This window comes from Schistocerca americana, chromosome 3 (assembly GCF_021461395.2).
Source record: "Schistocerca americana isolate TAMUIC-IGC-003095 chromosome 3, iqSchAmer2.1, whole genome shotgun sequence".
Lineage (NCBI taxonomy): Eukaryota > Metazoa > Arthropoda > Insecta > Orthoptera > Acrididae > Schistocerca > Schistocerca americana.
Window position 1 is genome coordinate 980,227,694 of NC_060121.1, and position 27,791 is coordinate 980,255,484.

General features: G+C 43.0%; 1 protein-coding gene across 1 annotated transcript in view; it reads right to left on the reverse strand.

Annotated features, from left to right (window-relative positions):
* LOC124607337 (low-density lipoprotein receptor-related protein 2) overlaps positions 1 to 27,791 on the reverse strand; it is a 218,604-nt gene that overhangs the window by 150,705 nt on the left and 40,108 nt on the right. Inside the window, exons 2-6 of the mRNA XM_047139640.1 lie at positions 24,365 to 24,496; positions 12,230 to 12,487; positions 6,265 to 6,519; positions 3,173 to 3,289; positions 273 to 559 (exon numbers count right to left, since the gene is read on the reverse strand). Of these exons, the coding sequence (XP_046995596.1) occupies positions 273 to 559; positions 3,173 to 3,289; positions 6,265 to 6,519; positions 12,230 to 12,487; positions 24,365 to 24,496 (1,049 nt within the window). The remainder of the gene's footprint in view (positions 1 to 272; positions 560 to 3,172; positions 3,290 to 6,264; positions 6,520 to 12,229; positions 12,488 to 24,364; positions 24,497 to 27,791) is intronic.

Here is a 27,791-nt window from a genome sequence, read left to right on the forward strand (position 1 = left end):
TGAAAATGTGTACTAAGATTAGCTGAATGTATTTTTGAATGGAAACTTTAAAATCTGACAAAATGAGGAGGGTGCTGAAGGGGGAAGGCAAAGGATTGTGCAGAAATGAAACTGTAGGTATAAAATTCTTTATTGTCTGTATGAATAATAAATGAAAATGGAAACACATCAATGCTAAAGTGACATTTGACTTTTTAATACTCTGTTCCATAAATAATTTTATGTAAATATGTAGATCACAAAGATGAAAACAAAACACAAATCTGTATTACCTTTCTTGTTTTGGTATCGGACCAGAAGAGCAGGTTGCGCCTGTAGTGGTAGTCCAGGCCACTAGCACCAGTTGAGTTAGCTATGAGCTGCAAGTCTTGTCCCTTACTATTCATGCGCCAAACTGACAGGTCATGAGCAAAGTACAGCTGAAGGGATGAACCATTAACAGCAAAACAGTTCTTTCGATCTCTAAGTTCGTAGCCATCAACACAACTGCAAGCATAGGAGCCATCAGAATTGACGCATAATTGATCACAGTATCCCCACTTTGTGCACTCATCAAGATCTGTAAAAGATTGGATGAAATATTTACAGAAAATGCAAAAGATGTACTACAAACAAATAGGAATAATGTGTATTAAAAAAAAAAGATATTACAAGCACAGAATATATTTGGGTCAAACTGGCAAATTTCATTTTTTATGGTCACACTACAGATTAATAAAAAATACACAAACATTTGGACATTGAAACCATCACAAAGGACTGTTTGATGCCTATTTTAACTACTTAACAGTAAAATTATTAGAAGAGGTAAATGTTTATTGCTCATATCATTTTATCCTGATGAAGTCATAACTGTTGACCAAAATGCACAGCAATCATGTGAAGTAAATTGGTTGTTACTAAATATGAAGAAAAATAAGCAAACATATCAGCGCAAAGAAATTATGAACTACTGGATAGTGCTGACCTAGCAGGTGTCAGAACAGAATTTATGAAAAACTCTTGCAAGTCCATAAGTGAAACATAAAGATAATTTAATGTGCTGTGAGCCATTTTAGACTGTATAGCATATCAAGGACTTTGTTTATATGGAGATAAACTGTATCTCTTTTGGAAACCTGGAGCATGGAAGAATATTCAGTGATAAGAGTTTCCTACAGATGTGCTTTGATGTGTGAATGACAATGCAGACATTAAGAATAGCCAATAATGCCACGTTCAAATTCTGGATTCTAAGTTTTTTATTTTTTTTATTTTGTGAAGTGCAAAATTTTATGTATATGAACATTTACAGCAGGCTGTCAATTTCTGCACCACTTTGAAATCTTACTGAGATCTGACTGAATATTTATGCAGCACCTTTCAAATGGTACTTCAATACTGACAACTGCGTCATTTGCAAATAGTCTGAGGTTACTATTGGTATTTTTACAAGGTCATTAATATATAGTATGAACAGCAAGAATACCAAAACACTTTCCTGGGGCACACCCAAATTTACTTCTACATCTGACAATGACTCTCCACCCAAGATAACACACTGCATCCTCCCTAGCAAAAAATCCTCACTCCAGTTACAAATTTTGTTTGATACCCCACATGATCATACTTTTGACAAAATGCGTAGAGTCAAAGCATCGAATCAAAGACTTTTCAGAAATCAGAAATGCTGCAGCTACCTGCGTATCTCCAGGTCAATAAAACCAGTGTTCGATAAAACATAAATGTAAACACTATTCAATTTTTCTGAAGCTTTTCCTTCATGATGGAATCCACAGCATAAGATTAACTGATGCATCCCCAGTGAACTATAGCTGTTTACAATTTACTGAATAGTAAATTTCCCGGCTACTAGATTGGGCAGAACAAGACTTTTCTATGGCCACTACTCTCCCCAGCCATTACACTTTGTAGCTTTTCTTCTGGAATTACAGGACAGAATGCATGTAACATAATACTGTTCCCACCCTGCGTCCATGCTGTGGTGCATGTTTCAAGCATCTGTTCATGACAATAACAGTTTATCTGGACACGGCCATGCACCTGGAGTTACATGAAATGTGATTCACTCTACCAGGTCACATGTTTCCATTGACCCACAGTCCAATCTTGACAGTCCCAGACTCACTGTAATCTTAATTGGTGATGGCATTGGGTGAGCATGGGAACATCTAGGGTTTATCTGCTACAGGATCCCATATCCACCCATGCACTAAATAATGTGCTCTGAAACACTTGTGCCTGTATCAGCAACGTGCTCTGTTGTCAGGTCTGCCGTGAATCATTGGTTATCCTGCTTTACTGAGTGGGCATGCATCAGATGACCACATCCTGTGATGAACCATGGACATCTAACACCTCATCACCTACTCATGGTTTCAGTGTCCTTCAACCACTATCTGCAGGTGGTCAGTATCATGCGAACAGCTGACCAGTTTAACCATTTCTGAGCTGCTCAATCCCAGGCAATAACAATTTGGGATTTCTCAAAGTCATTTATGTCAGTGGATTTCTCCACTTGCAGCAGGTACCATCACTAGTATGATTCTCAGTGTGGCTCTGCCACATTTATATGCTATCCTTATCTCAACATGTGTCCACAGAAGCACCAGCTGGCATTTAATCTCAGGGGAGGGCGGGGGGGGGGGGGGGGGGGGGGGCAATGGTCATAATATTCTATCTCATTGTACCAGATTGAATTCCCATCTTGAGAGCCACTTACTGGAAATAAAATGTCAAATTTTATCAGAGACAATTGAGATTCCCAAAAACATAGGCCAGAAATAGGGTAGTTTGACACTGCTCATCCCAAGAATGGTTCCCTTTAAAGTTGTGTCAAAGTGTGCAAAATGCATTGCTTACACAGTTTTTTAATTTCATACTAGTATTTGTATTGTTTGTATCCTCCATTATGCGGCCTTTACAAATGAGGATAGTTTGAAAGTGGAAGTAAGCGAGATATTGAAAGTAAGCCAAATACATTTTCAGTAATGGCGCAAACAGAATAGTGTCATGTAATATTTGTTTTGACCAGTTCCTGCACATTATACACATTTCCTTTCACTTTTCAAAGAGAAACACACTGCTAACCACCACTGTAAAATAAATATATAAATAATTAGCCACCACTGTAAAACAAATATATAAATAAGTACATAACAGTAAAGCTTACCAACACAAGTTCTGCTGTCGTTAGCTAAACTTCTTCCTTCAGGGCAGTAACAGCTCCCACCAGTCAATGAGGCTTGACATTTGTACTCACATCCCAAAGCTGGACAACTGTTTGTAGCTAAATAACAAACAGATTTACATATTTATAGTGAGAGCATAAAAGAAATTAAAAAATAAAGACAATACCAACAGAAGTAATCAGATGGGGAAAAAATATTGCTTCAAGATTTCAGAAATTCTCCAATGGACAATCTGAAATACTCCACCAACATTACAGTGCTGCCTCACTGATGGCTCTGAAAACTATCATATCAAGCACGTTTCATATTGCAGTACTACCGAACTGTGCCAATTTGCTGTCTAGGTAAGTCAACAAATATAGAATAACTTACGTGCAGACACCTAAATCATTTACTAATAAAGGTTTCTTGGGTTTGCAGGTGAGTCAAGTGGTTTAAAATCCACAAGCTTTCGGTCGAGTACTCCTCGGCCATTGTCAAGTGGTGTCTGTCTTCTGGTTGCTGCTGCCGTCCTTACACAGCCACGCTGCCTTCCATATCACTGGTACCTGCTCCGGCACAGTGTATAGTAAAGTTTGCGTTGTGCAGCCGCCGCGCACGCTTCAACCTTCCAATGGCCAAAGGTCCCACACTGTGCTTTGCTGCAGGCCGCTGTCTTTATTGAGTGTGTTGTCACAAATTTTTATTTCGATGGCTTCTTTTAGTAGTCTATCCCAAAAACTGGTTAGTTTGTGAGATAATAGATGTCTCATCGAATGCAATATGATGACCGCGCTTTCACTGATTTCTCTGGGTACCGTAGAGGAGAACATCTCTTGTGTTCTACACAGCGCTGTTCAATGGTACGCACAGTCTGTCCGACATAGAACCGTCCACACCCATGCGGTATTACATATCCTCCTGGTGTTCTGAGGCCTACGTCATCTTTCACAGGCCTCAAGAGTTGTCGAATTTTTGCTGAAGCCCTGAAGACCGAATCGATTTTATGCTTCTTTAGGAGCCAGCTTATCTTTCCTGTTATTGAGACACAGAAAACTCGGGGCTTCTAAACCACTTGATGCAGCTGGAAGCCCGAGAAACCTTTATTAGTGCATATCGTCGTGAAACTATGCACTCATATGTCCTAAATCATTTCTATTAACACTGATAGCAGAGCAAATAGATCATATTACTTTTGATCTTGTACTGTATTTTTACATTATATGTCGAAGAACTTTGTACACTACATGTTCTGATGGTAAGAGTGCACACTGTGATCTTTTGATCCTGGTCATATAGGCCTCCTCTAACCCATGATTATAAAGAGGAGATGATGAATACTGTGCTCCCAGTACATCACATTCTTATTGGAAAATCTCATTGTCTATTATCATCTCTTTTATGATGACATTTAAACATGTATACTGTCTTCCCTCAGCAAAATTTACTGAATTGTTTTTGCTACCTAAGCACTGTTTATTATTATTTGTACTCGCATATAGGTGAATACACTCTCATTTGCATTCTCTCTCTCTCTCTCATTTTTTGAAGTTCTTGGGTTCTTCACAAACCAATTTATCATTGTGATCATCCCCAAACCCCTTCATATCAGCTCCTACACAGATAAGATTTCTTTGCACAGCATCCCTGTCATTAAAATAACCTATTGTATGATTGTGCCTGTTTCTCGTTCTTAGTTGCTTCATCTATGATGCTTGTTCTCTGGGGTAGTCGAAGGGATTACTTTCACTCACTATTATCAAAGAACTCTTTTTGTGTCAACCCATCTAAGGTGGAATTTAAAAAGTAAATACTTAACATGGGAAATGGTGAAAGTTTTTCTTGTGCAAATTACTTTACGATTTACCAGAATAAAAATCACATAAAAACTACCCTCCGAAATTTACTGTAATATGCAGTGGTTTCCCACTGTTGGATCAATAAAATTCTGTTGGGTAGAGAAAACTTTTCTTATGAATAAACTGATAGCATATGAGAGTCTTTAAAAGGAGTGATTATGAATGTAAAGAAAAGATTTTTTTATAACAAATGCTTGGAGAAAGAGTTTTCTGGTCAGTCCATGATCTCCACATCAAGGGTGGCTTGAATTCAGTTACTGTCCAAATCACAAACATGCTCTGAGCAGCATAAAGGGAGAGGCTGTACTTCACAATTTTCATTCTAATTTACTGCCAGCAGCAATGTTTGCCTATGTTTTGTGGCTTTACATCTTTCATTCATGATGTATGTTTATTTTCTTACTAGTTAATCCTGCAAACCTCTCTCAGGAGCTGTTCCACACCCACCTTATCTTGTAATGTCTTTTTCCCCCAACTATCTTGTAACTTCTTCATTATTTCATGTTTTGTCCTATATCATGATGTGCTTTGCTGTACAAATTTTATGATCTACGGGACCAATAATAAATCAAATCAATGTTCATTTCTAATGAAATTTTTACTACTCTAGCAGACAAGTATCACAAACAGTATCTGTTCTAGCACCAAAAAACTACAATTCCGATATACGTACTGAAAAATTATGGATGACAAATCATACATCATTTTATAATGATGAGATACAAGGATGCTAAATAAATAATTTAAAAAATAAATGCTATTTAAACTAACATTTCTAAACATTTCTAACTACGTCTGTTTTCTTCTCAGTATGGAAGTAAATGTGTTCTCAAAATCACTTCTCCATTCTCTTTGCTTTATAAACACTAAGCGCCCTCAATATTTACTTTGGCGCTTCATAGTTCTATTCTAATTATTAATGGTCTACAGAAGGAGGCAGCAATATCATTACACTGAAGTGTAATAAAAGAATCAACAAAGCGAAACAAACATGCAGTATTTAACAAAAACTGAGAGAAAAGTACTATCACTATGCAACAAAACTTACAGGAGCAACAATGAAACTTAACGCACAGAATCGATTAGTAGCGCACCGACGCTCAATTTCGTGACCCACGAAATTTGACTATCGATATGTGAAACTGAGTATTACAAAGACCAACTGTATTGCGTATTATTACAGATTTTGTTTGGTGAGACTTGAATAAATGCAGTGTTATTAACTTGGAACTTACAGCAAGCTGTTTCTTCATCGGCACCATCTTCGCAATCGTTTTTGCCATCACACAGTTGTGATCTCGAAATACAACGTGGCGCGCCGTCAGGGCCACCTTTCGGGCACAGGAATTTGTTCTCTGGGCATGCTATTGCTGTACAATTCTGCTCGTCACTACCATCAATGCAGTCCCTATACCCATCGCAGTGGAACGAAGCCGGTATGCACAATGCGTTTGCGCATCTAAACTGACTCTTATGGCACGGGGGGAAATCTGTGAAAAATAAAGACACACACATATAAATCAGCAACAAAGAGTATGATATTAACTATGAGAAAACGAATACACAAGCCGTAATAAATAAATTTCTTTTATAATGATTGTCCCTTTCCATTGAGGCCCAGACTGGTACTAACGTCAGCAAACAAAAACACGCAGAGTCGTGATCAGCACTGTAAAAAAAAAAAAAAAAAAAAAAAAAAAAAAAAAAAAAAAAAAAAAAAAGAGAGAGAGAGAGAGAGAGAGAGATAGAGAGAGAGAGAGAGAAGGAATGTTAGGTTACAAGGTTTGATAAATGGCGATGATACTTGAGACAGAGCACAGGTTCGAATTTGGAAAGGGTGTGGAAGGAAATCGACAGTGTCCTTTTGTAAGGAACGATTGCAACATTTGCCTCGAAACTCGGAATACGTAAATCTGTGTAGCTGGGTATGAAATGTCATACTCCCGAAAGCAAGTCCAGGGTCTTAAAACTCAGTTGCGGAAGGATTACTACTAAGTGAGGCAACTTTTGTGTCACGGCGATAGCCAACATTCTTTTCCACGCAAAATTATTTCAAAACTCCGAATTAACAGAAGGTTATGTTTGATATGCGGATCCCAGATAATTAATTCTACCAGAAATTGCCACCGATGAGTACACACTGCAGGCATTACTGCCGGAATATCACCGTTCCTTCTGCAGATTTCATGCTGACTTTTTTAACCACCCTCGGCAATACTCGACGGTCCCTGCCCATCCGGTGTTGTGTGATGTCCTTAGGTTGGTTAGGTTTAAGTAGTTCTAAGTTCTAGGGGACTGATGACCATAGATGTTAAGTCCCATAGTGCTCAGAGTCATTTTGAACCTGCCCATCCAGTACATGAAGCGCGGCTTCTTTGGTTTAGCTGTGGCTGTAACTTCGCGTTTACACTTCACTGTGACATCATCACATAGCCAACAGCCGACTGGGCAGTTTTAGGCATGTCCCACATGGATTTGTTACTCACGTGACATCCAGTGACTACTTCGCATTCGAAGTACCTGAGCTGCCCTGACCCATCAATAATTTTGTTACAGCTTCTCTACTGACAACGCAGAACACCAAATTATAAGAAGTGCATGGACCGTGTTACGATATGCAGACTGGGAACGACATCAGCGCCCATTGTGTCCTGCTGGTGAAATACGAATATGGGTATATATGGCACAAAAACCCCTGTAGCTTTGTGCAATAAGAGCATTAGTTGATAATATTTTTCAATTATACGAGGGTCATTCAATAATTAAAGAGACAAACTGTTCCGGAGAAAATAGCGTTTATTTTTACAAAACTAAACTTTTTATACTTTTCAACGTCATCCCCTTGAACATTTATGCACTTGTTCCAACGGGCTACAAGCTTTTTTATTCCCACTGCAAATGTTTGAACCAATTTCCCACAAACTTCTTCACGCCCTCGTTGTCCTGAAACGTCTTCCCACGTAATACCTCCTTCAGAGCACCAAACAAATGGAAATCACTAAATCAGGACTGAAAGGGGGATGGGGCAGTACTTCCCAGCCCATTTTGTCGATGATTTCAAGGGTTAGTTGACCAATATGGGGACGTGCGTTGTCTTGCTGGAGAATCACACCTCTCCTCTGAGATCGAGGACATCTCTCTCTCACGGCTGGCTTCACCTCGTTTAAAAGCAAATCCGAGCAGTATTGGCTGTTCATTGTACGCTGCTTTTCGAGATAATCAGAAAAAAACTGGACCTTCAGCATCCCAAAACACCGTCAACATGACTTTTCCTACTGATACTAGGGTTTTGAATTTTTTATTGACATGTGATTTGGTGTGCTTCTTTTTGATTCTGACTCATAATAGTTAACGCAAGTTTCATCACGAGTTAAAATTTTGTTGAGGAAGTGCTCGCCTTCTCTTTCATAACGTTCCTTTTGTTCTGTGCACACTCTCAACTTTGTTTCCTTGTGTAACCGCGTCAACTCCTTTGGGACACATCTTCCACATGTCTTGCGGTACTTCAGCTAGTTATATACAATGTTATGAACTGTACCAGTAGTAACAGACTGTAGCGCCTAGAACCGCTCGGCCACCACGGCCGGCATTTCATACAACCTTCACCATAAACTTTAGATATTCTACAGTATATTTTCACTAGTTTCTCGCTTTCAGCAAGTAAAAAACGAGTACGTTGGTTGGTTGGTTGGTTTGTGGAGGTTGAAGGGACCAGACTACAAAGGCCATCGGTCAACGAATAAGTGAACGTTGTTCAACCAATATGGGCGTTTCAAGTGGACTCGCCATATTGGATTGTATTTTTGAGGTTATAAACAAAACAATGTAGATACATCAGCTGATCAGGGCTCATTCCAGTGATGCCAACTTAAAGCCATAAAAGTACCAAACTTGCCCTACTAACAGTTTTTCCCCAGACCAATTTATCTCTAGAATTATTGGATGACCCTCGTACTTTATGGGCACGCCTCGCAGTCTGGTGGTTACTTGTGTACTTGGAAAGGTTTTTGTGACCTTAGAAAGTAATATATTCGAGAAACCTCAACCAAAAGCTAAGATAAATATTTTATATGACATCATCGTCACCTTTTCACAGTAAAATTATTTATTTGTAAAACCTAATATTACAATTTCAACAGTTTGGTCATTATCAAGTGGAAATAATTGCACTTTAGCACTTGTTAAAACCTAAAAATCATTTGTCACGACATGACACCGAGGCTGGCGTCATCGCACTCAATTATTGATTACAATCTTCTTGTGTGTATTGCGCTGTAAGTATGTTCCTTCTATTTTTCTTGATTTCTGCTAGTATCCGTAATACGGTATTGGATGGAGTAATTGATTCCATATTTGTTTTTGTTTCATACAAAACAAAAGTTAGTTTTGTTACATGGTATTCTGTTTATTACTGCTTACGACTCCTAGTGTGAATTGCTCGATTTAAATGAGTTGTAAGTACTTTTGTACGCATTCGTACTTTCTCGACTTTAATGGAGACCTCCAAAATTTTCATTGGAGGCAGACGATGATTCTAGTAAATTGATTTCTTCTAAAATGTATAGTTTGTAGTAGCTGTTAATAACATGTGATTACATTTGCGTAACTACTTCAGCATTTTTAGTATCTGCAAGAAGGTATGGTGTAGTCACTAAGACTACAAAGCAGACTCATTTACATCAACATCCATGCTCTGCTAAAAACTGTGAAATGCATGACAATCAGTAGCAAGATGCAACACAATTTCGTGACAAGATGCAAAAAATCTGAATAGTAATTCTTTCAAAAGCTACTAATATGGAGTTCTTCATCAAATGTGAGAAAGTTTAGAAGGGGGAGGAGGAGGATATTTGCGTTAAACATCCCGTCGACAACGAGGTCGTTAGAAATGGAGCACAAGCTCGGATTAGGGAAGGAAGGGGAAGGAAATCGGCCACGCCCTTTCGAAGGAACCATCCTGGCATTTTCCTGAAGTGATTTAGGGAAATCACGGAAAAACTAAATCATGTTGGCCCGACGCGGGTTTGAACCGTCGTCCTCTCGAATGCGATTCCAGTGACTAACCACTGCGTCACCTCGCTCGGTAGAAAGCATAGAAAACGGATACAGCAGAAATGACGCATAATAAAGGCAACATATTTACAATGGATTTAAATCTAACAGTTCCTACATGGACTCGTAAGCAGCAACAAATATAAGTCCAAAGAACATCATGCGATTAAACCAGCTTCTGTTTTATATGACAGAGAAACAAATATGGGATCATTTACTCCACCCTAGATTATGGATGCAAGCAAATCAATCAAAATACAAGCAACATATTTACAATGCAGTTCAGAGTGAAATACACACGAGAAGTTAACAGAAACACAATGCGATGAAACCAGCTTTTCTTTACGACGAAACTAAAACAAATATGGAAGACTTTAAATCACCCAATAAGAAAACGAAATGCTGAAGGATTCACAAGCTTGCAGCGCTCCAAGTGGCCTGGTAGCGAACCGAGGTCGTGCTACCGGAAATCCCTATAAGAGTTTCACCCCCGTGATTGACAACACAATTCTCTCTACCTTTTTTTTTATGCTGGCAGACTCGTCTCTTGTGGTATCTAGCGGTCAACTCCGCGTTACATAGGGTGTCCGGATACTTTTCATCAGCTCGCGGTATGTTAGGCCGGTATTGCACTACCGTTTGTTTCTTTTTTTTTTTTCACAAATAAATATGATCAAATATTCGTCAAATTTCTTTGACAAAGATCTCTGATGTGGCGTTCTAGAGTTCAAAAACGGACGAAGTAGAATGGAGTGCTAAGAAAAATAAATATTTTATTGTGTGACCACCTCCTCTATTCCGTCTTGCCGAAAAGCTGCCTGGATGTTTCCAGATGTACGTTGCTGTGATTATGGATATGAAGTTGCCTGCAGTACAAGATTAATGGCATGCATTGTGCCCCTTGCACACTCCCTACCCCAGTCGAAGCAAGGTTATTAAAAAGAGTCGAAGGTACACACCACCTAAACTTTGAAGCCATTTTTACTAACACAATACAAAGACGATAAAATAGCTGAGCGACGCCAGCGCTTCAAGCGGATACATTTCACATTGTAGCGAACAGCAGACGAACGACTTTTATTGTGAAATCCACGACGACGCTCTAGATTTGGTCACATTTCTTTGACGAAAGGGGAGATTTGACAAAGATCCCCATTACACTATCAAATTTCTTTGACATAAATATTTGACGTGTGAACTTTGACAAAGAAATACGATAGGCCGGTATTACACAATCAAATTTCTTTGTCTAGGATTTGATCAAAGATGTGATCAAATATTCCGTCAAATATATTTGACAAAGATCTTCGAGGTAGCACTAGAAGGGGTATTACACTGTCATCATTTTTTCGTCAAAATTCAAGATGGCTGGCAACAACAACTTGTTATTAACCGCAGTAGTTGCATGTACCACAACTGCACTGTGTGCACATGCGGAAGAGAAGCGGGGGGAAAAAAGGAAACATACCTGGGTGAAGCCGTGGGTTTTACGACGACACGATAAAAGCATTCAACAAAACTTTTTACGTGAGCTTATAGTGGCGGACGTCAAGTCGCACATCAATTACTTAAGAATGGATGAGCATACATTTCTGTATGTGCTCAATGAAGTGTGTCCTCATATCATAAAGAACAATATTCACTTAAGAACAGCTACTTCTGCAGAAGACAGGCTCACTGTAACACATTACAGGAGAGGGTTAGGTTAGGTTAGGTCAGGTCAGGTCTCCAATCTTCGTAATCTATTTTTGTATTCAGCGTGCCTCACGTTGTAAAGCGCCCTATCAGCTTCATACATCTCTATTAATTTTGTAGTTGTCGGCACACACCAATTGTATTTACCGGCAACGTTTATAAAAACACTACAGACGACAGAATGCAGCGATGCTAACGCTCAGTGTGGTAACATGTCACATTGCAGTGAACAGAAGACAAGCGACTTCTTTGATCAAATCTACAGCGAGGCCCTTGATTTGATCAAATATTGGACGACATTTGATAAAGTTCCCTACTACACCATCAAATATCTTTGACAAAGATATTTGACAAAGAAATTTTATAGTGTAATACCGGCCATAGCGTAATACCGGCCTTTTAGGTAAGAAGTCGGGAGGCTGAGACAAAGGAAGAGCGCGCATGCGCACTGACCGCAGTTCTCCTCGTCGCTGTTGTCGGAGCAGTCCTTGCGGTGATCGCAGCGCTGGTAGCCCTCGATGCAGCGCTGGCCGTTGGCGCAGCGGAAGTGGTCCAGCTCGCAGGCGCGGCCCGCGTTCGGGCAGCCCATCTCGTCGCGGTGGTTGCGGCAGTCGTAGTAGCCATTGCAGCGCTTCTCGCGCGGGATGCACGGGCCGCCCGAGTCACCGTCGTAGCGGCACCGGAAGTCGTCTTGCTGGCACTTCCGGTACGCTGTGGGCAAAACCAGCCGTCACACCCCGAGCTCACATGCAACCAAATAGGACACAACACGACCACTATTCGTAAATTAGCCTCTGACTGCCTACTAAAAATAAACAAATGCTTGTAGCTTCGTAGCGCTTGTGTGGTTGGGGAAGGCGACTTTGAAGGTCACGTTACGTCAGTCGTTGTACGGGGTGACTTGAACAGAAACAAGCGTAACTTCAGGTGTGCCCCGGGGCAGCGTAATAGGTCCTCTGCTTTTTACGATTTACATAAGCGATCTGGTTGATGGTATTGACAGCGGCCTTAGACTGTTTGCCGATGATACAAGTATAGCTATCACACCCGACAGACAAGAATTAGGTGGTGAAATTGTAAACGATGTTTTTCAGAAAATCATTGAGTGGTTCTCTGCAAATGGGCTCTCATTAAACTTTGACAAAACACAGTACATACAGCTCCACACAGTAAATGGAATGACCCCATTAATACATATAACAGTAAATGGAATGACCCCATTAATACATACAGACTTCGATCAGAAATCGGTAGCTAAGGTAGAATATTCAAAATTTCTAGGTGTATGCATTGATGAGGGGTTGAACTGGAAAAAACACATTGAGGATATGCTGAAACGTTTGAGTTCAGCTACTTACGCTATTAGGGTCATTGCAAATTTTGGCGATATACATCTGAGTAAATTAGCTTACCACGCCTATTTTCATTCTCTGCTTTCGTATGGCATCATATTCTGGGGTAACTCATCATTGAGTAAAAGAGTGTTCATTGCACAAAAGCGTGTAATCAGAATAATTGCTGGAGCTCATCCAAGATCATCCTGCAGACACTTATTTAACGAGCTGGAAATCTTCACTGTAGCCTCACAATACATATATTCACTTATGAAATATGTTATTAACAATCCGAACGAATTCAAAAGTAATAGCAGTGTACATGGCTACAACACTAGGAGAAAGGATGATCTTCACTACTCAAGGTTAGATCTAACTTTGGATCAGAAGGGGGTAAATTATGCTGCCACGAAAGTCTTAGGTCAGTTACCTAATAGCATCAAAAGTCTGACAGATAGCCAAATAGCATCTAAAAGGAAATTAAAAGAATTTCTTAATGGCAACTCCTTCTACTCATCAGATGAATTTTTGGATATAGTACGTGGGTAATTCCCCAGAGTGTCATGTAATATTTTGTCTAATGTAATATCTTGTATACAAGTACTAATCTAATCTACAGGAAGGTAATATCGCACGAAAGTTGTGAACAAATCAATGAGGATTTGCAGAAAGTAAATGCGTGATGTAATTGGTGTAATGACTGGCAGTTATCTCTCAATATTAGTAAGTGTAACCTACTGCGTATAACAGGGCGAAAATCCCCATTAATGTACGACTACAAAATAAATGCCCAGTCTTTGGAAGCGGTAACGTCCGTCAAGTATCTCGATGTGACTAATCGAGATCTCAAATGGAATGATCAGATTACACAAGTAACGGGTAAGGCGAACTCTACATTGCGGTTTATTGGTAGAACCCTGAAGCGATGCAGTCCTTCGACGAAGGAAATAGCTTAGAATACGTTAGTTCGTCCAGTCTTGGAGTTATTGTTCGTCTGTATGGGACCCTTATTAGTTGGGTCTCATTCAATAGATCGAGAAGGTCCAAAGAAGAGCGGCAAGATTCGTGACTGATACATTTAGCCATCGCGAGAGCGTTACAAATCTCATACAAAGTTTGAAGTGGGACACAGTTGCAGATAGACGGCGCGCTAAACAGAAGGGGCTGCTCACTAAATTCCGAAATCCGATCTTCACCGACGATGTAGAGCATATATTATTACCACCAACTTTCACATCGCGCAATGATCACCATTCAAAGATAAGGGAAATAAGAGCTCGTATTGAGGTGTTGAGACAGTCGTTTTTCCCTAGCGCGATCCGCGAGTGGAACAGAGGGGGGAAATATGACTTTGGTGCGAATTGTGCCCTCCGCCACACACCGCTTGGTGGCTAGCGGAGTATATATGTAGATGCAGATGTATTGCGTTCGTCAGCGCGTAAGGCTGCGATCGCAGTGACTCCGATATAGGTGGATTCCGCCGACGACAGTGATCGGCTGGAGACGGCCGATCTTTCCACATCAGTAAGCCATTACGTGAGCGGTCCAAGTAAAACATTCATATTTCTTTACGTACTACACGAATATGTAATAAAAAATGGGGATTCCTATTTTTAAAAAAGCAGTTGATATCCATTTGACCTATGGCAGCGCCATCTAGCGGGCCAACCATAGCGCCATCTGGTTTCCCCCTTCAAGCCAGACAAGTTTCATTCTTTGTAGTTTTCTCGTTTAACGCTTATTTCGTGAGATATTGGCCCAGTCACGATGAATAGACCACCCTGTATATACAGGGTGATCAAAAAGTCAGTATAAATTTGAAAACTGAATAAATCACGGAATAATGTAGATAGAGAGGTACAAATTGACACACATGCTTGGAATGACATGGGGTTTTATTAGAACCAAAAAAAATACAAACGTTCAAAAAATGTCTGACAGATGGCGCTTCATCTGATCAGATTAGCAATAATTAGCATAACAAAGTAAGACAAAGCAAAGATGATGTTCTTTACAGGAGATGCTCAATATGTCCACCATCATTTGTCAACAATAGCTGTAGTCGAGGAATAATGTCCGGAGTTATGGTGAGGCGCTGGCGTCGGATGTTGTCTTTCGGGATCCCTAGAGATGTCGGTCGATCACGATACACTTGCGACTTCAGGTAACCCCAAAGCCAATAATCGCAGGGACTGAGGTCTGGGGCCATGGGAGGCCAAGCATGACGAAAGTGGCGGCTTAGCACACGATCATCACGAAATGACGCGCGCAAGAGATGTTTCACGCGTCTAGCAATACTTTTCATTTCTTTTCCTTTTTTTGGGGGGGGGGGGGGGTTCTAAAAAAACCCCATGACATTCGAAGCATGTGTGTCAATTTTTACCTCTCTATCTACATTATTCCGTGGTTTATTAAGTTTTCAAATTTATACTGACTTTTTGATCATTCTATATATATATATATATATGTGTGTGTGTGTGTGTGTATGCTTATATATAAAGAAATTCGAAGACCGCTGTAAATTTATTATTTGTTTTGATTGGACGAATTTTGCCGGTTTCCCTCTGAAATGTAGGCTATGTCATCGGACTTTTTCCAGACATGACTCCTCCTCTGATGTAGAGATTTGCAGTCGAAATGTCATGATCGTACGGCATTGTTGGCACGGAGACACCACGCGGGGTGTTCGGCCGCCGAAAGTGCAAGGCCTTTTCAGCTGACGCCACTTCGGCGACTTGTGAGTCAATGATGATGAAAGACACACAACACCCAGTCATCACGAGGCAGAGAAAATCCCCTCCGGGAATCGAAACCGAGACCCCGTGCACGGGAAGCGAGAACGCTACCGCAAGACCACGAGCGGCGGACAATTTGCAGTTGTGTACACTGCACACACACCTCCCGTCTTCCACGGTCTCACAAAATACAGCTCGTGACCATCTGGTCCGGAGAGTCGGTAATTTTCGGACAGTCGGTACTACACTACAATAGTAAGATCGTGCACTCAACTTCCGCGCTAAGCCACGGCCTTACAGTCGTGCAAGCTTCAGTGAGAGGGAACGAGTCGACGAGTAGGGGGAGGACTGCAACGCCACCGTTCTCACAAGGGAACCTCCCCATCGCACCCCCCTCAGATTTAGTTATAAGTTGGCACAGGGGTAGGCCTTGAAAAACTGAACACAGATCAATCGAGAAAACGGGAAGAAGTTATGTGGAACTATGAAAAAAATAAACAAAATATACAAACTGACTAGTCCATGTGCAAGATAGGCAACATCAAGGAGAGTGTCAGCTAGCGAGCGCCGTGGTCCCGTGGTTAGCGTGAACAGCTGCGGATCGAGAGGTCCTTGGTTCAAATCTTCTCTTGAGTGAAAAGTTTAATTTTTTATTTTCAGACAATTATCAAAGTTCAGGCACTCACACATAATCAATTTCGCTCTCCAAAATTCCAGGACATGTTCAGATTTGCTTGGACATATGCAGGATTTGACGGTCTACACACGGAAACATTTGAAAACGTAAAAAACATATGTTTTAACAGAGCACAGGGAAAACTGTGCGACTGTGAAACTATTGCATTCATTTGTTGCAGTTTTACGTGACAAACTCTTATGCTTTCATCACTTTTTTGGGAGTGATTATCACATCCACAAGAAAACCTAAATCGAGCAAGGTAGAAGAATCTTTTTACCCATACGCCAAGTGTGCAAGTTGGGTGGGTCAGCAACATATTCCTGTCATGTGACGCACATGCCGTCACCAGTGTCGTATAGAATATATCAGACGTGTTTTCCTGTGGAGGAATCGGTTGACCTATGAACTTGCGATCAAATGTTTTCGGTTCCTATTGGAGAGGCACGTCCTTTCATCTACTAATCGCACGGTTTTGTGGTGCGGTCGCAAAACACAGACACTAAACTTCTTACAGTGAACACAGACGTCAATGGATGAACGGTCAGATCGTAACTTTGCGAAAATAAAGAAAGTAAAATTTTCACTCGAGAGAGGACTCGAACCAAGGACCTCTCGTTCCGCAGCTACTCACTCTAACCACGGGACCACGGCGCGCCTGAGCTCAGATTCTTCTTGATGTTGCCTATCTTGCAGATGAACTACTCAGTTTGTGTATTTTGCTTATTTTTTAATAGTTCCACACAACTTCTTCCTCTTTTCTCGATTGATCTGTGTTCAGTTTTTCAAGGCCTATCCACTGTGTCAATTTATAACTAAATCTGAGGGGGGTGCGATGGGGAGGTTCCCTTGTCAGGAAGGTGGTACTCGGTTCGTTTCCGGTCTGTAGGACTCACGCCGCTGCACATCCCGGAAGTAGACGGTGGAGAGCAGGGCGCAGGAGCTGAAGAGGAGCGCGGCGGCGGCCACGTAGAGCTGCGCCCGCCTGCTGGCGAGTCGCTTGGGGCCCATGGCGGGCTGGCGGGGGTCCTCCGGAGCAGGTGCGGCCTGTAGCTGGCCTCTGGTCGCATCGGCTGGCGAAGGCGCACTGGGCGGAGCGCCGCGCCGCCGCCGCCGCCGCCGCCGCCGCTCGCGCCTCGCCGCCAATTCGCGGGTCGCGACCCGGCGGGATGTCGGCAAGTGGCTGCTGTGCGAATCTGATCGGCCGCCCTCTTCCCGACAAAGGCTGGCGGACAGCTGCCGCGCGGCAGACGGCATGGGGCCCCTGGCGTCGGCAAGTGGCCACTTGGGGCCGGCACTACCCGGAAGAGGTCCGTCGCACACAGTGGTCACAGCACCGAAGATACTAAACGCCATTCCGCACTCGCACGGCAGTCGCCTAATCGGCACTGTGTATGCAGTAGTACATTATTGGCCATTAAAATTGCTACACCAAGCAGACGATAAACGGGTATTCATTGGACAAATATATTATACTCACTCGTTCGTCCTCTCTTAGAATATTGCTGCGCGGTGTGGGATCCTTACCAGGCGGTATTGACGGAGGACATCGAAAGGGTGCAAAAAAGGGCAGCTCGTTTTGTATTATCACGTAATAGGGGAGAGAGTGTGGCAGATATGATACGCGAGTTGGGATGGGAGTCATTAAAGCAAAGACGTTTTTCGTCGCGGCGAGATCTATTTACGAAATTTCAGTCGCCAACTTTCTCTTCCGAATGCGAAAATATTTTGTTGAGCCCAACCTACATAGGTAGGAATGGTCATCAAAATAAAACAAGAGAAATCAGAGCTCGAACAGAAAGGTTTAGGTGTTCGTTTTTCCCGCGCGCTGTTCGGGAGTAGAATGGTAGAGAGATAGTCTGATTGTGGTTCGATGAACCCTCTCCCAAGCACTTAAATGTGAATTGCAAAGTAATCATGTAGATGTAGATGTAGAACTGAGATGTGATTACATTTGGGTGCATAGATCCTGAGAAATCAGTACCCACAACAACCACCTCTGGCCATAATAACGGCCTTGATACGCCTGGGCATAGAGTCGAACAGAGCTTGGATGGCGTGTACAGGTACAGCTGCCCATGAAGCTTCAACACGATACCACAGTAGTGACTGGCGTATTGTGACGAGCCAGTAGCTCGGTCAACATTGGCCAGACGTTTTCAATCGGTGAGAGATCTGGAGAATGTGCTGGCCAGGGCAGCAGTCGAACATTTCCTGTATCCAGAAAGGCCCGTACAGGACCTGCAACATGCGGTCGTGCGTTATCCTGTTGAAGTGTAAGGTATCGCAGGGATCGAATGAAGGCTAGAGCCACGGGTCGTAACACATGTGAAATGTAACTGCCACTCTTCAAAGTGCCGTCAATGCGAACAAGAGGTGGCCGAGACGTGTAACCAATGGCACACCATATCATCACGCTGGGTAATACGCCAGTACGGCGATGACGAATACACGCTTCCAATGCGCGCTCACCGCGATGTCGCCAAACACGGAGCGACCATCATGATGCTGTAAACACAACCTGGATTCATCCGAAAAAATGACGTTTTGCCATTCGTGCACCCATGTTCGTCGTTGAGTACACCATCGCAGGCGCTCCTGTCTGTGACGCACCGTCAAGGGTAACCGCAGCCATGGTCCCCGAGCTGATAGTCCGTGCTGCTGCAAACGTCGTCGAACTGTTCGTGCAGACGCTTGTTGTCTTGCAAACGTCCCCATCTGTTGACTCAGGAATCGAGACGTGGCTGCCCGATCCGTTACAGCCATGCGGATAAGATGCATGTCATCTCGACTGCTAATGACACGAGGCCGTTGGAATCCAGCACGGCGTTTCGTATTACCCTCCTGAACCCACCGTTTCCATATTGTACTAACAGTCATTGGATGTCGACCAAAGCGAGCAGCAATGGCGCGATACGATAAACCGCAATCGCGATAGGCTACAATACGACCTTTATCAAAGTCGCAAACGTGATGGTACGCAATTTCTCCTCCTTACACGAGGCATCACAACAACGTTTCACCAGGCAACGCCGGTCAACTGCTGTTTGTGTATGAGAAATCGGTTGGAAACTTTCCTCATGTCAGCACGTTGTAGGTGTCGCCACAGGCACCAACCTTGTGTTCAAAATGGCTCTGAGCACTATGGGACACAACTTCTGAGGTCATCAGCCCCCTAGAACTTAGAACTACTTAAGTCTAACTAACCTAAGGATATCACACACATCCATGCCCGAGGCAGGATTCGAACCTGCGACCGTAGCAGTCCCGCGGTCAACCTTGTGTGAATGCTCTGAGAAGCTAATCATTTGCATATCACAGCATCTTCTTCCTGTCGGTTAAATTTCGCGTCTGTAGCACCTCATCTTCGTGTTGTAGCAATTTTAATGGCCAGTAGTGTAGTATAGGTAAGCAGGAATAAGCCCAAGAGCCACCCTGCACTATAGCTAACTAAGGGGCAACTACGAGGTACAGAACAGCGGGAAATTCAAGCAGCAAAGGGGCTGGATGACTACGAGCGCATCCTGCATTGTTGCCAGATCTCCTCCCTCCCTTCCCCTCCCCGTCCATTCTAGGTTGGTTGGTTGAGTTGATGGAGGGGACCAAACAGTGAGATCATCTGTCCCATCGGATTAGGAAAGGATGACGAAGGAAATCGGCTGTGCCCTTTCAAAATAACCATCCCGGCATTTGCCTGAGGTGATTTAGGGAAATCACGGAAAACCTAAATCAGGACGGCCGGACGCGGATTTGAACCGTCGTCCTCCCGAATGTGAGTCCAGCGCGCTAAACACTGCGCCACCTCGTTCGGTACTCCGCTCTAGGCCCGTTGGGTGAGGTATGAGTGGTGGGAAATTAAAAACTGGAGTTCCTATTGGCTGGAGGAACGAACCTAGCCTGCATGGTTGCCAGATTTATCCCTTATTAGTATATGTCACTTCCATCCACGCCTTCTCTAATTAATTACACAGTTATTACAATTTAGGACCTGTCATGCCCCCTCTATGATTTATTACCATAGTTTATGACCCCAAAAAAATGTCTGTCATAGATTTTTCCCCCACCACCGGTGGGAAAGTCAAAAACTGGAGCCGGGCGAATTGACCGAGCGGTTCTAGGCGCTTCAGTCTGGAACCGCGCGACCGCTACGTTAGTAGGTTCGAATCCTGCCTTGGTCATGGATGTTTGTGATGTCCTTAGCTTAGTTAGGTTTAAGTAGTTCTAAGTTCTAGGGGACTGATGACCTCAGATGTTAAGTCCCATTGTGCTCAGAGCCATTTGAACCATTTTCAAAAATTGGAGATGAGGCGTTATCCTATTGGTGGGAAAAAGGTGGCATAGCCTACTTGTATGCTAGATTTATCAAAGATGGTGCGTGTAATTTATTAGTGCGAAACTTCCTGACAGATCAAAACTGTGTGCCGGACCGAGACTCGAACTCGGGATCCTCCTTTCGCGGGCAAGTGCTCTACCATCTGAGCTACCCAAGCACGACCCACGCCCCGTCCTCACAGCTTTACTTCCACCAGTACCTCGTCTCCTACCTTTCATTCTAGAATTTATTAGTACAACTGATGACCTCTAAAGCTCCCTCTAATTTATTAACCAAAAATAGCTACCACCAGAACAAAATAGTTGTTCTAATTTATTTTGTGAACTGTGTCACATTACCTGTCTTTGTACTCATGTCCTACACACACACACACACACACACACACACACACACATACACCTCAAACGAATCCCTCAATTTATATTTTTATACATTTACGTTTTGGCCTAGAATACAGAGGGTGGAAGGGGGGAGGTGATCTCACAACAATGCAGACTACGCACCCGGCCCCATTATTGTGCGATTTTCCCCCTATTCCAAGCTCAGTTGCTGCCGCCTACGGTACAGTTCCCCTAGCTTGTAGTGCGGGTTGCCTATCCAGCCACCACCTGGGCTCGTCCCCGCTTACCGTGTTGGCAGTTATAGCCTAGGTTTGACACAATATACTCGTTCTCCCGTGCTCGCTTCCGTTACCTCATATGTAAACACTTGTTCACAGATACAGGCGAACGATGGTAAACAATGGCGGGGTCAACGGAAGCGTCCGATCCCACCCGTCGGCTCTGACCCGTAACGTAAGCCTGTTGTGGTGTGTGACGTCTCGACGGCGCGGAATTTAGTTAGTGAGAGTGGCGTGTCTGTAGGTGTCGTTTTGATGCGATCGGTGGAGCTCTCTGGTGGTGTGTTAGGTGATGTTTTTGGTTTAGTTTGCGAGTGTGGCGACGTGTGTGAATTTTGGCAAATTGCTTTTTTTATGTCTTTGGTAGGTATGGATATGACTGACAGGGTCCACAGTTTTCAGTTGTCGGCTATGATGGGGCACAGTGCGTTGTCTCTAATAAAATCTCTTCAGCTATTCGGATTTTTGGATGAAGTTGTGAAATGTTCAGTATGCCGTGAATAAATGAGGCTTACTGTAAGTTCCGGCGTCTCAGACCTGGGACGGCTGTAAGTGGAGATGTCATAAGGATAACAGGTCAAGGGAAGTGTTCGATCCCAATGTGTGGCTGTGAATGTTGGTATCGGTATCGGGCAATGTTTTTGATCCGGAGCTGCAGTTGAGCTATATAGTCTGTTTAGTGGTATTTGGGGAGTTTTGTGATGTCGGTTTTTTTCGTTGTTTTGCGTGGTTTTGTATGGGGGTGGGTGTCTAAATTTGTTTATATTTAGTTTGTCCCCACCCAAAAAAACCCTAATTCCCGCGCTTTTCCCATTAGTGTCATTAGGCTTTTTGTGGAACATGTGTGTGTGTGTTTTTCGATGTATTTTCGTCCTCATAATGTGTACGTAATGACTTTATCTGCGCCATATTGGAATCGTGGTTTATGCTCGTTCCCGCCATATTTGTGACGTCATGGGTTTGAGCAGACGGGCGGGATCGGACGCTTCCGTATTTCCCAATGGCGGACTGTATGCAAACGCTCGTGTTCACTTCCATTCACTCCATTGTAAAGGAGGCTTATGAAGACTTTCGGCGCGACGACTGATGTCAGTACCTACTTATATGGAAGTCGAATGGCCTCGGTCGGAAACCTCAGCTTTCTCTCCGCACTTGACCTTTTCTACCACACGACACTGCGCTCAGCGCTTTTTCGTACTCGTAAACGAAAACTATTTGGTCCAAACGTTACGACCACAACCTTAACAGCGTGTTGGTCGATCTTTGGAACCCAATATAGCACCTATTCTGTGTGTAATGGATCCAACAAGTCCTTGGTGGATTTCGGGAGGTGTGTTGCACCAGATATCAACACACAGGTCACCCAATTCCAGTAATTTATTAGCCGGCAGTGTGTGTCGGAGAAGTTGGGGGCCCGATAGAGACCCAAGCGTGTTCCATCGAGCTCAGATCAGGCGAATTTGGTGGCCAAGACTCGACGCGAATTCGCTATCGTGCTGCTCAAACCACTGTAGCATGATTTTGGTCTTGTGAAACGAAGAATTATCCTGCTAGAAAATGTCATCGCCGTCGGGAAGGACAGCAAGCATGAAGGGATGCAGGAGGTCCGCAATTGTCAACAGCCGCTTATTTCAGAGGATTCTCCTTCTCCCTCCCCCCCCCCCCCCAAAAAAAGAATAATAGTCGAGATTCTGGAACTCGAGTTATGGGACTCTATTTAAAAACAAATGCATAAATGCGTCTGAATTATGGAACTCAACTAAAAATGATCATTGTAGTTATCGAACTTGAATAAAAAATTCGTTCTGTTATATAACTTGAATAACAAAATGGTCAAGATTATATACTGTTTGTCCACGATAACTTGACGATTTCGCTGGTGCTGCCAGAAACGGAGGAAATCGGCACTAGTTGAAAGAAAGTCATTTGTCTCCGAGCACTGCCAACGTTTAGTTGCCCATAGACGTGAAGTATAACTCTACGCTTTGAAAGGCTTGTTTGCACTAGCAAGTAACTTTTCTGTAAGCACTTGCTGAGGTGTTAACACTGAAACAAAAACTTTCTAAAGTTTACTTCTTCAAGTTGCTGGGGCTACTTAATTTCACGAACTAGCTGCAGAAGGGCAGTCGTACTTAAAAAGCAGAGCAGTCGCCACTGTTTCTGCATTATCATTATTAACGAATGAAAATCGTGACAAAACACAAAAATTAACAAACAGATAAAACAGTTTTAGAGGAGTGCATACTGATGTTATCAAGAAACACTACTAAATAAACTTAAATCAGAGGATTTAACCTTACAATAAAACCTTTCTGAGGAAGTCGTGTGCAAATTTTCCGCATCTCTTGTCTATTGTATTACCAAGTATTCGTTGACACCAAGAGATTGCTTTTTAATTAGCCTTGCTTTTTAATTACTCTTCGATTTTTCAAAGAGCGTTTATTACTTTTATTGGAAATGTAATGGATTTATGTTTACAGTCGTCAAGCGATGATGATGATGATGATGATGATTATGATCTTGAATCAAACACAGGTGACAGTGATCTTCACTGAACATCATTTTGACAATTCTTTCAGGCATAGTCAATTACCCTTTGTAAACATTAATGCGGAGGCAAGGCCCTTCTCGATGGCCACCGCGAGGATCGTCAACTTATCGTGGACAAACAGTAACTCGAATGACAATACTTAGTAGTGATTACTGAAGTACAATGAAAAAGACATCAACAAGGCTACGGAACTTGAAACTAAAAAGTTGTTCATCGGTGTTGTGCCCCTCGAATAAATGGAAACAATACACGGGAGTAATGGAACTCGAACAAAAAACATTTACCAAGGTTACGGAATTCGAATAAAAGGAAAAAGCCTCTAGGGTGGAGGTGTACTCACTGCACTCGGCCTCGTCGGTCCCGTCGACGCAGTCGATGGTCATGTCGCAGCGCTGGTGCGGCGGGATGCAGTAGGTCTTGTTCCAGACGTACTGGCCGCACGACAGCTGGCCCGGCTCGCAGTCCGGAGGCGCTGCAACACAAACACAAACACAAACTCACTGCAGGCTCGGCACGCTGGATCTGGGCGGGCTGCCCGTAAAAAACTTTCATTCGTGGGAAAATAGAAGGAAAAAGAAGCAAAGTAGGAGGTACAGTGTGTAAACTTTTCGATGGCAGACCTCTCCCTAGTTCTGATTCGGTAGAAGTCGGTAAACGTCGGGAGGCTTCGGTAGGCACGCAGTTTCGACTGCTGCCAACATTACGTAGCTGACTGTGTTGTACAAGGTAGCCAATGTCGTCTGCTTCGTTATTGTTTTGCGTGTTTTTATTGTGCAGTTGTGCTAAACATTATCAAAATGAGTGAAGAGGCAGTTCATGGCCCATCTCGGGAGTCGCCAACAACCCCTACCGGAAGGCCTACGTCTTAGAAGGAAACCAGTATTACGTACAGTGTGTAAACTTTTAGATGGCAGACCTCTCCCTAGTTCTAGATTTTAATGTACAAGACGATTTCAGTTTCGTTTACGAACAACATTTAAAGCGAGTTTTACTTCCAAGCCTTTCGTCTACTTTCGTGTAAGCATGACGCGCAATTTGTAGTGCCAGCACTGCAACTCTCCACTCGCCAGCCAATGCTTGCTTCCTCCTCTTCCAACACTCCCCTCACAACTCTGCCGTCTTACAGTTAACACACTGTACGCCAGTTTGACAAATTTGAGGGGATGAATATCCTCCCAAGAAATAAATGAAACAGGAAGGAATAGGAGGCTGCGGAAGGCAAAGTGCGCCGGCCGAGGTGACCGAGCGGTTCTAGGCGCTACAGTCTGGAACCGCGCGACCGCTACGGTCCCAGGTTCGAATCCTGCCTCGGGCATGGAAGTGTGTGATGTCCTTATGTTAGTTAGGTTTAAGTAGTTCAAAGTTCTAGGGGACTGATTACCTCAGATGTTAAGGCCCATAGTGCTCAGAGCCATTTGAACCATTTGAAGACAAAGTGTAGCTGAAACTTGTGTTTTGAGACATTTGCATGTGAAGATGACTGATGGATTGTCAGAGGAGTAATTATTGAATCCGTAATTCAATTCGTAAAGTAAAAATGGTTCAAATGGCTCTGAGCACTATGGGACTTAACATCTGAGGTCATTACTCCCCTAGAACTTAGAGCTAATTGCCGGCCGCGGTGGCCGTGCGGTTCTAGGCGCTCCCGTCCGGAGCCGCGCTGCTGCTACGGTCGCAGGTTCGAATCCTGCCTCGGGCATGGATGTGTGTGATGTCCTTAGGTTAGTTAGGTTTAAGTAGTTCTAAGTTCTAGGGGACTGATAACCACAGTAGTTAAGTCCCATAGTGCTCAGAGCCATTTGAACCATTTTGAACTAATTAAACCTAACTAACCTAAGGACATCACACATATCCATGGCTGAGGCGGGATTCGAACCTGCGACCGTAGCCGTCGCGCGGTTCCAGACTGTAGCGCCTAGAACCGCTCGGCCACTCCGGCCGGCGGTTCAAATGGCTCTGAGCACTATGGGACTAAACAGCTGAGGTCATTAGTCTCCTAGAACGTAGAACTACTTAAACCTAACGAACCTAAGGACATCACGCACATCTATGCCCAAGGCAGGATTCTAACCTGCGACCGTAGCAGTCACTCGGTTCCGGACCTAAGCGCCTAGAACCGCTCGGCCACCCCGGCCGGCTTGTAAAGTAAGTTTAAGTGCTTAAATTGTTGTAAACGTTTTCGAGAATGACGAGTTTTGAAAATTTACGCGTGCTCATATGCTTCGCATGGTCGCTAGTATTCAAGGTGTCTGCAGTCGAGCAAGTAAGCGCTCAGTGTCATAATGATAAGGCCTGTGAATCGAATCTCGCTCCCGGTATTTTCTTCTCATTCTCATTCACCGTTGGCAGCGAAATTTGTGAAAGGCGTTCCAAGCTGCACGGGAGAAGGGATGCTCACATAGTCAGTGGAGTGCTACTGAACTTTCGCTACCAACGGCGAATGAGAAAGAGAAGAAAATACCGGCACCGAGATTCGATTCAGAGACCTTGTGCTTATGAAATTGAGCGCTTACTTGCTCGACTACGGACACCTTGAATACTAGCGACCATGTGAAGTAAATGAGCACGCGTAAAGTTTTCAAAACTCGTCTTTCTCGCAAACGATTTAGAGTTGTATCTTCCTGTTTACATACGTTGAAGACCTAGTCGTACCTTACACACCTCACCAGTATGCATCAAATCGATGAGGGGGAGTTCGTATGGTCCGATAGTGAGTAGGATAATAATGGGAAATTTATTAATGTGGAAATGAAATGTATTATTCTTCTGAACATCGGAGTGTCTGATTGCTGCGTGACCTTCTAGCCTTCATATCCCTGAACGGTTACTCTACGACTTTTTCTTTGGAGAGGTTGCTGGGGTCTTTGCAGACACCTAGCTGAATGATAAACCGAAAGCTACAACTGCTCCCTCCATGGGTAACATTTCGCAAGTGAATAGTTCTACAACAACTTGCCGAAAAGCGGCAGTTGACATCTGAGCAACAGTGAGTGGAAGGGGAGAGATTGGAGTGGGCGTCGACGACGCCATTTGAGGCGAAAAACAAGCTCGGATCTTGTAAAGAAATAGACTATGTCGTTTAAAAAGGATCATTCAGGCATTTGCATTGAGTAATTTATGGAAAACACGGAAAAGCTCAGATTGGTTGGCTGGACGGGGATTCGAACCGTCGTCCTTTCGTATACGTGTTCATTGTCTTAATAGTCAGTGGGTTTTCGGCTATTTGCACTCGGGACTGCCTGCAGAGGGCGGTTCGCTACATCCAGAAACACCGCCTCCCATGCGAATAGAGGCCTTAGCAGATCTTTGTAGCTGCTATATACTATCAGAAGTGAGCACTGCTGTAATTCCTCAGCGATACTACCTGCAGTATCAGCAATTCCCCCTGAAATTAGACTGGACTATCTCGATGGTACTCAAAGCCTGCCTTGAGTCTAGATGTACTGACTGTATTCAGCTGTGGTACAGAGTATTGAGAAGAAAGATAAACTTTTAATTATGTCGAAAGAATAAAGTTACTTATACCCCCTTTACATATGGAAATCCGAAGCCACTTACACTAATTTCTCTTGTCGATCCTAATTTATTAAATTTTCAATCACTGTTTTAACTATACTGTCCAAGGTTTTGATTTGAAGAACTCTTTGATTTCTTGTATAGACGTTCTACAGTTTTTATTAGATATTATAAGATTGAAGTTCTAGGAGGTATAATATAATAAAATAATGGAATAAATGATAATAAAATGTTGAAATGCGTGGCTTTTA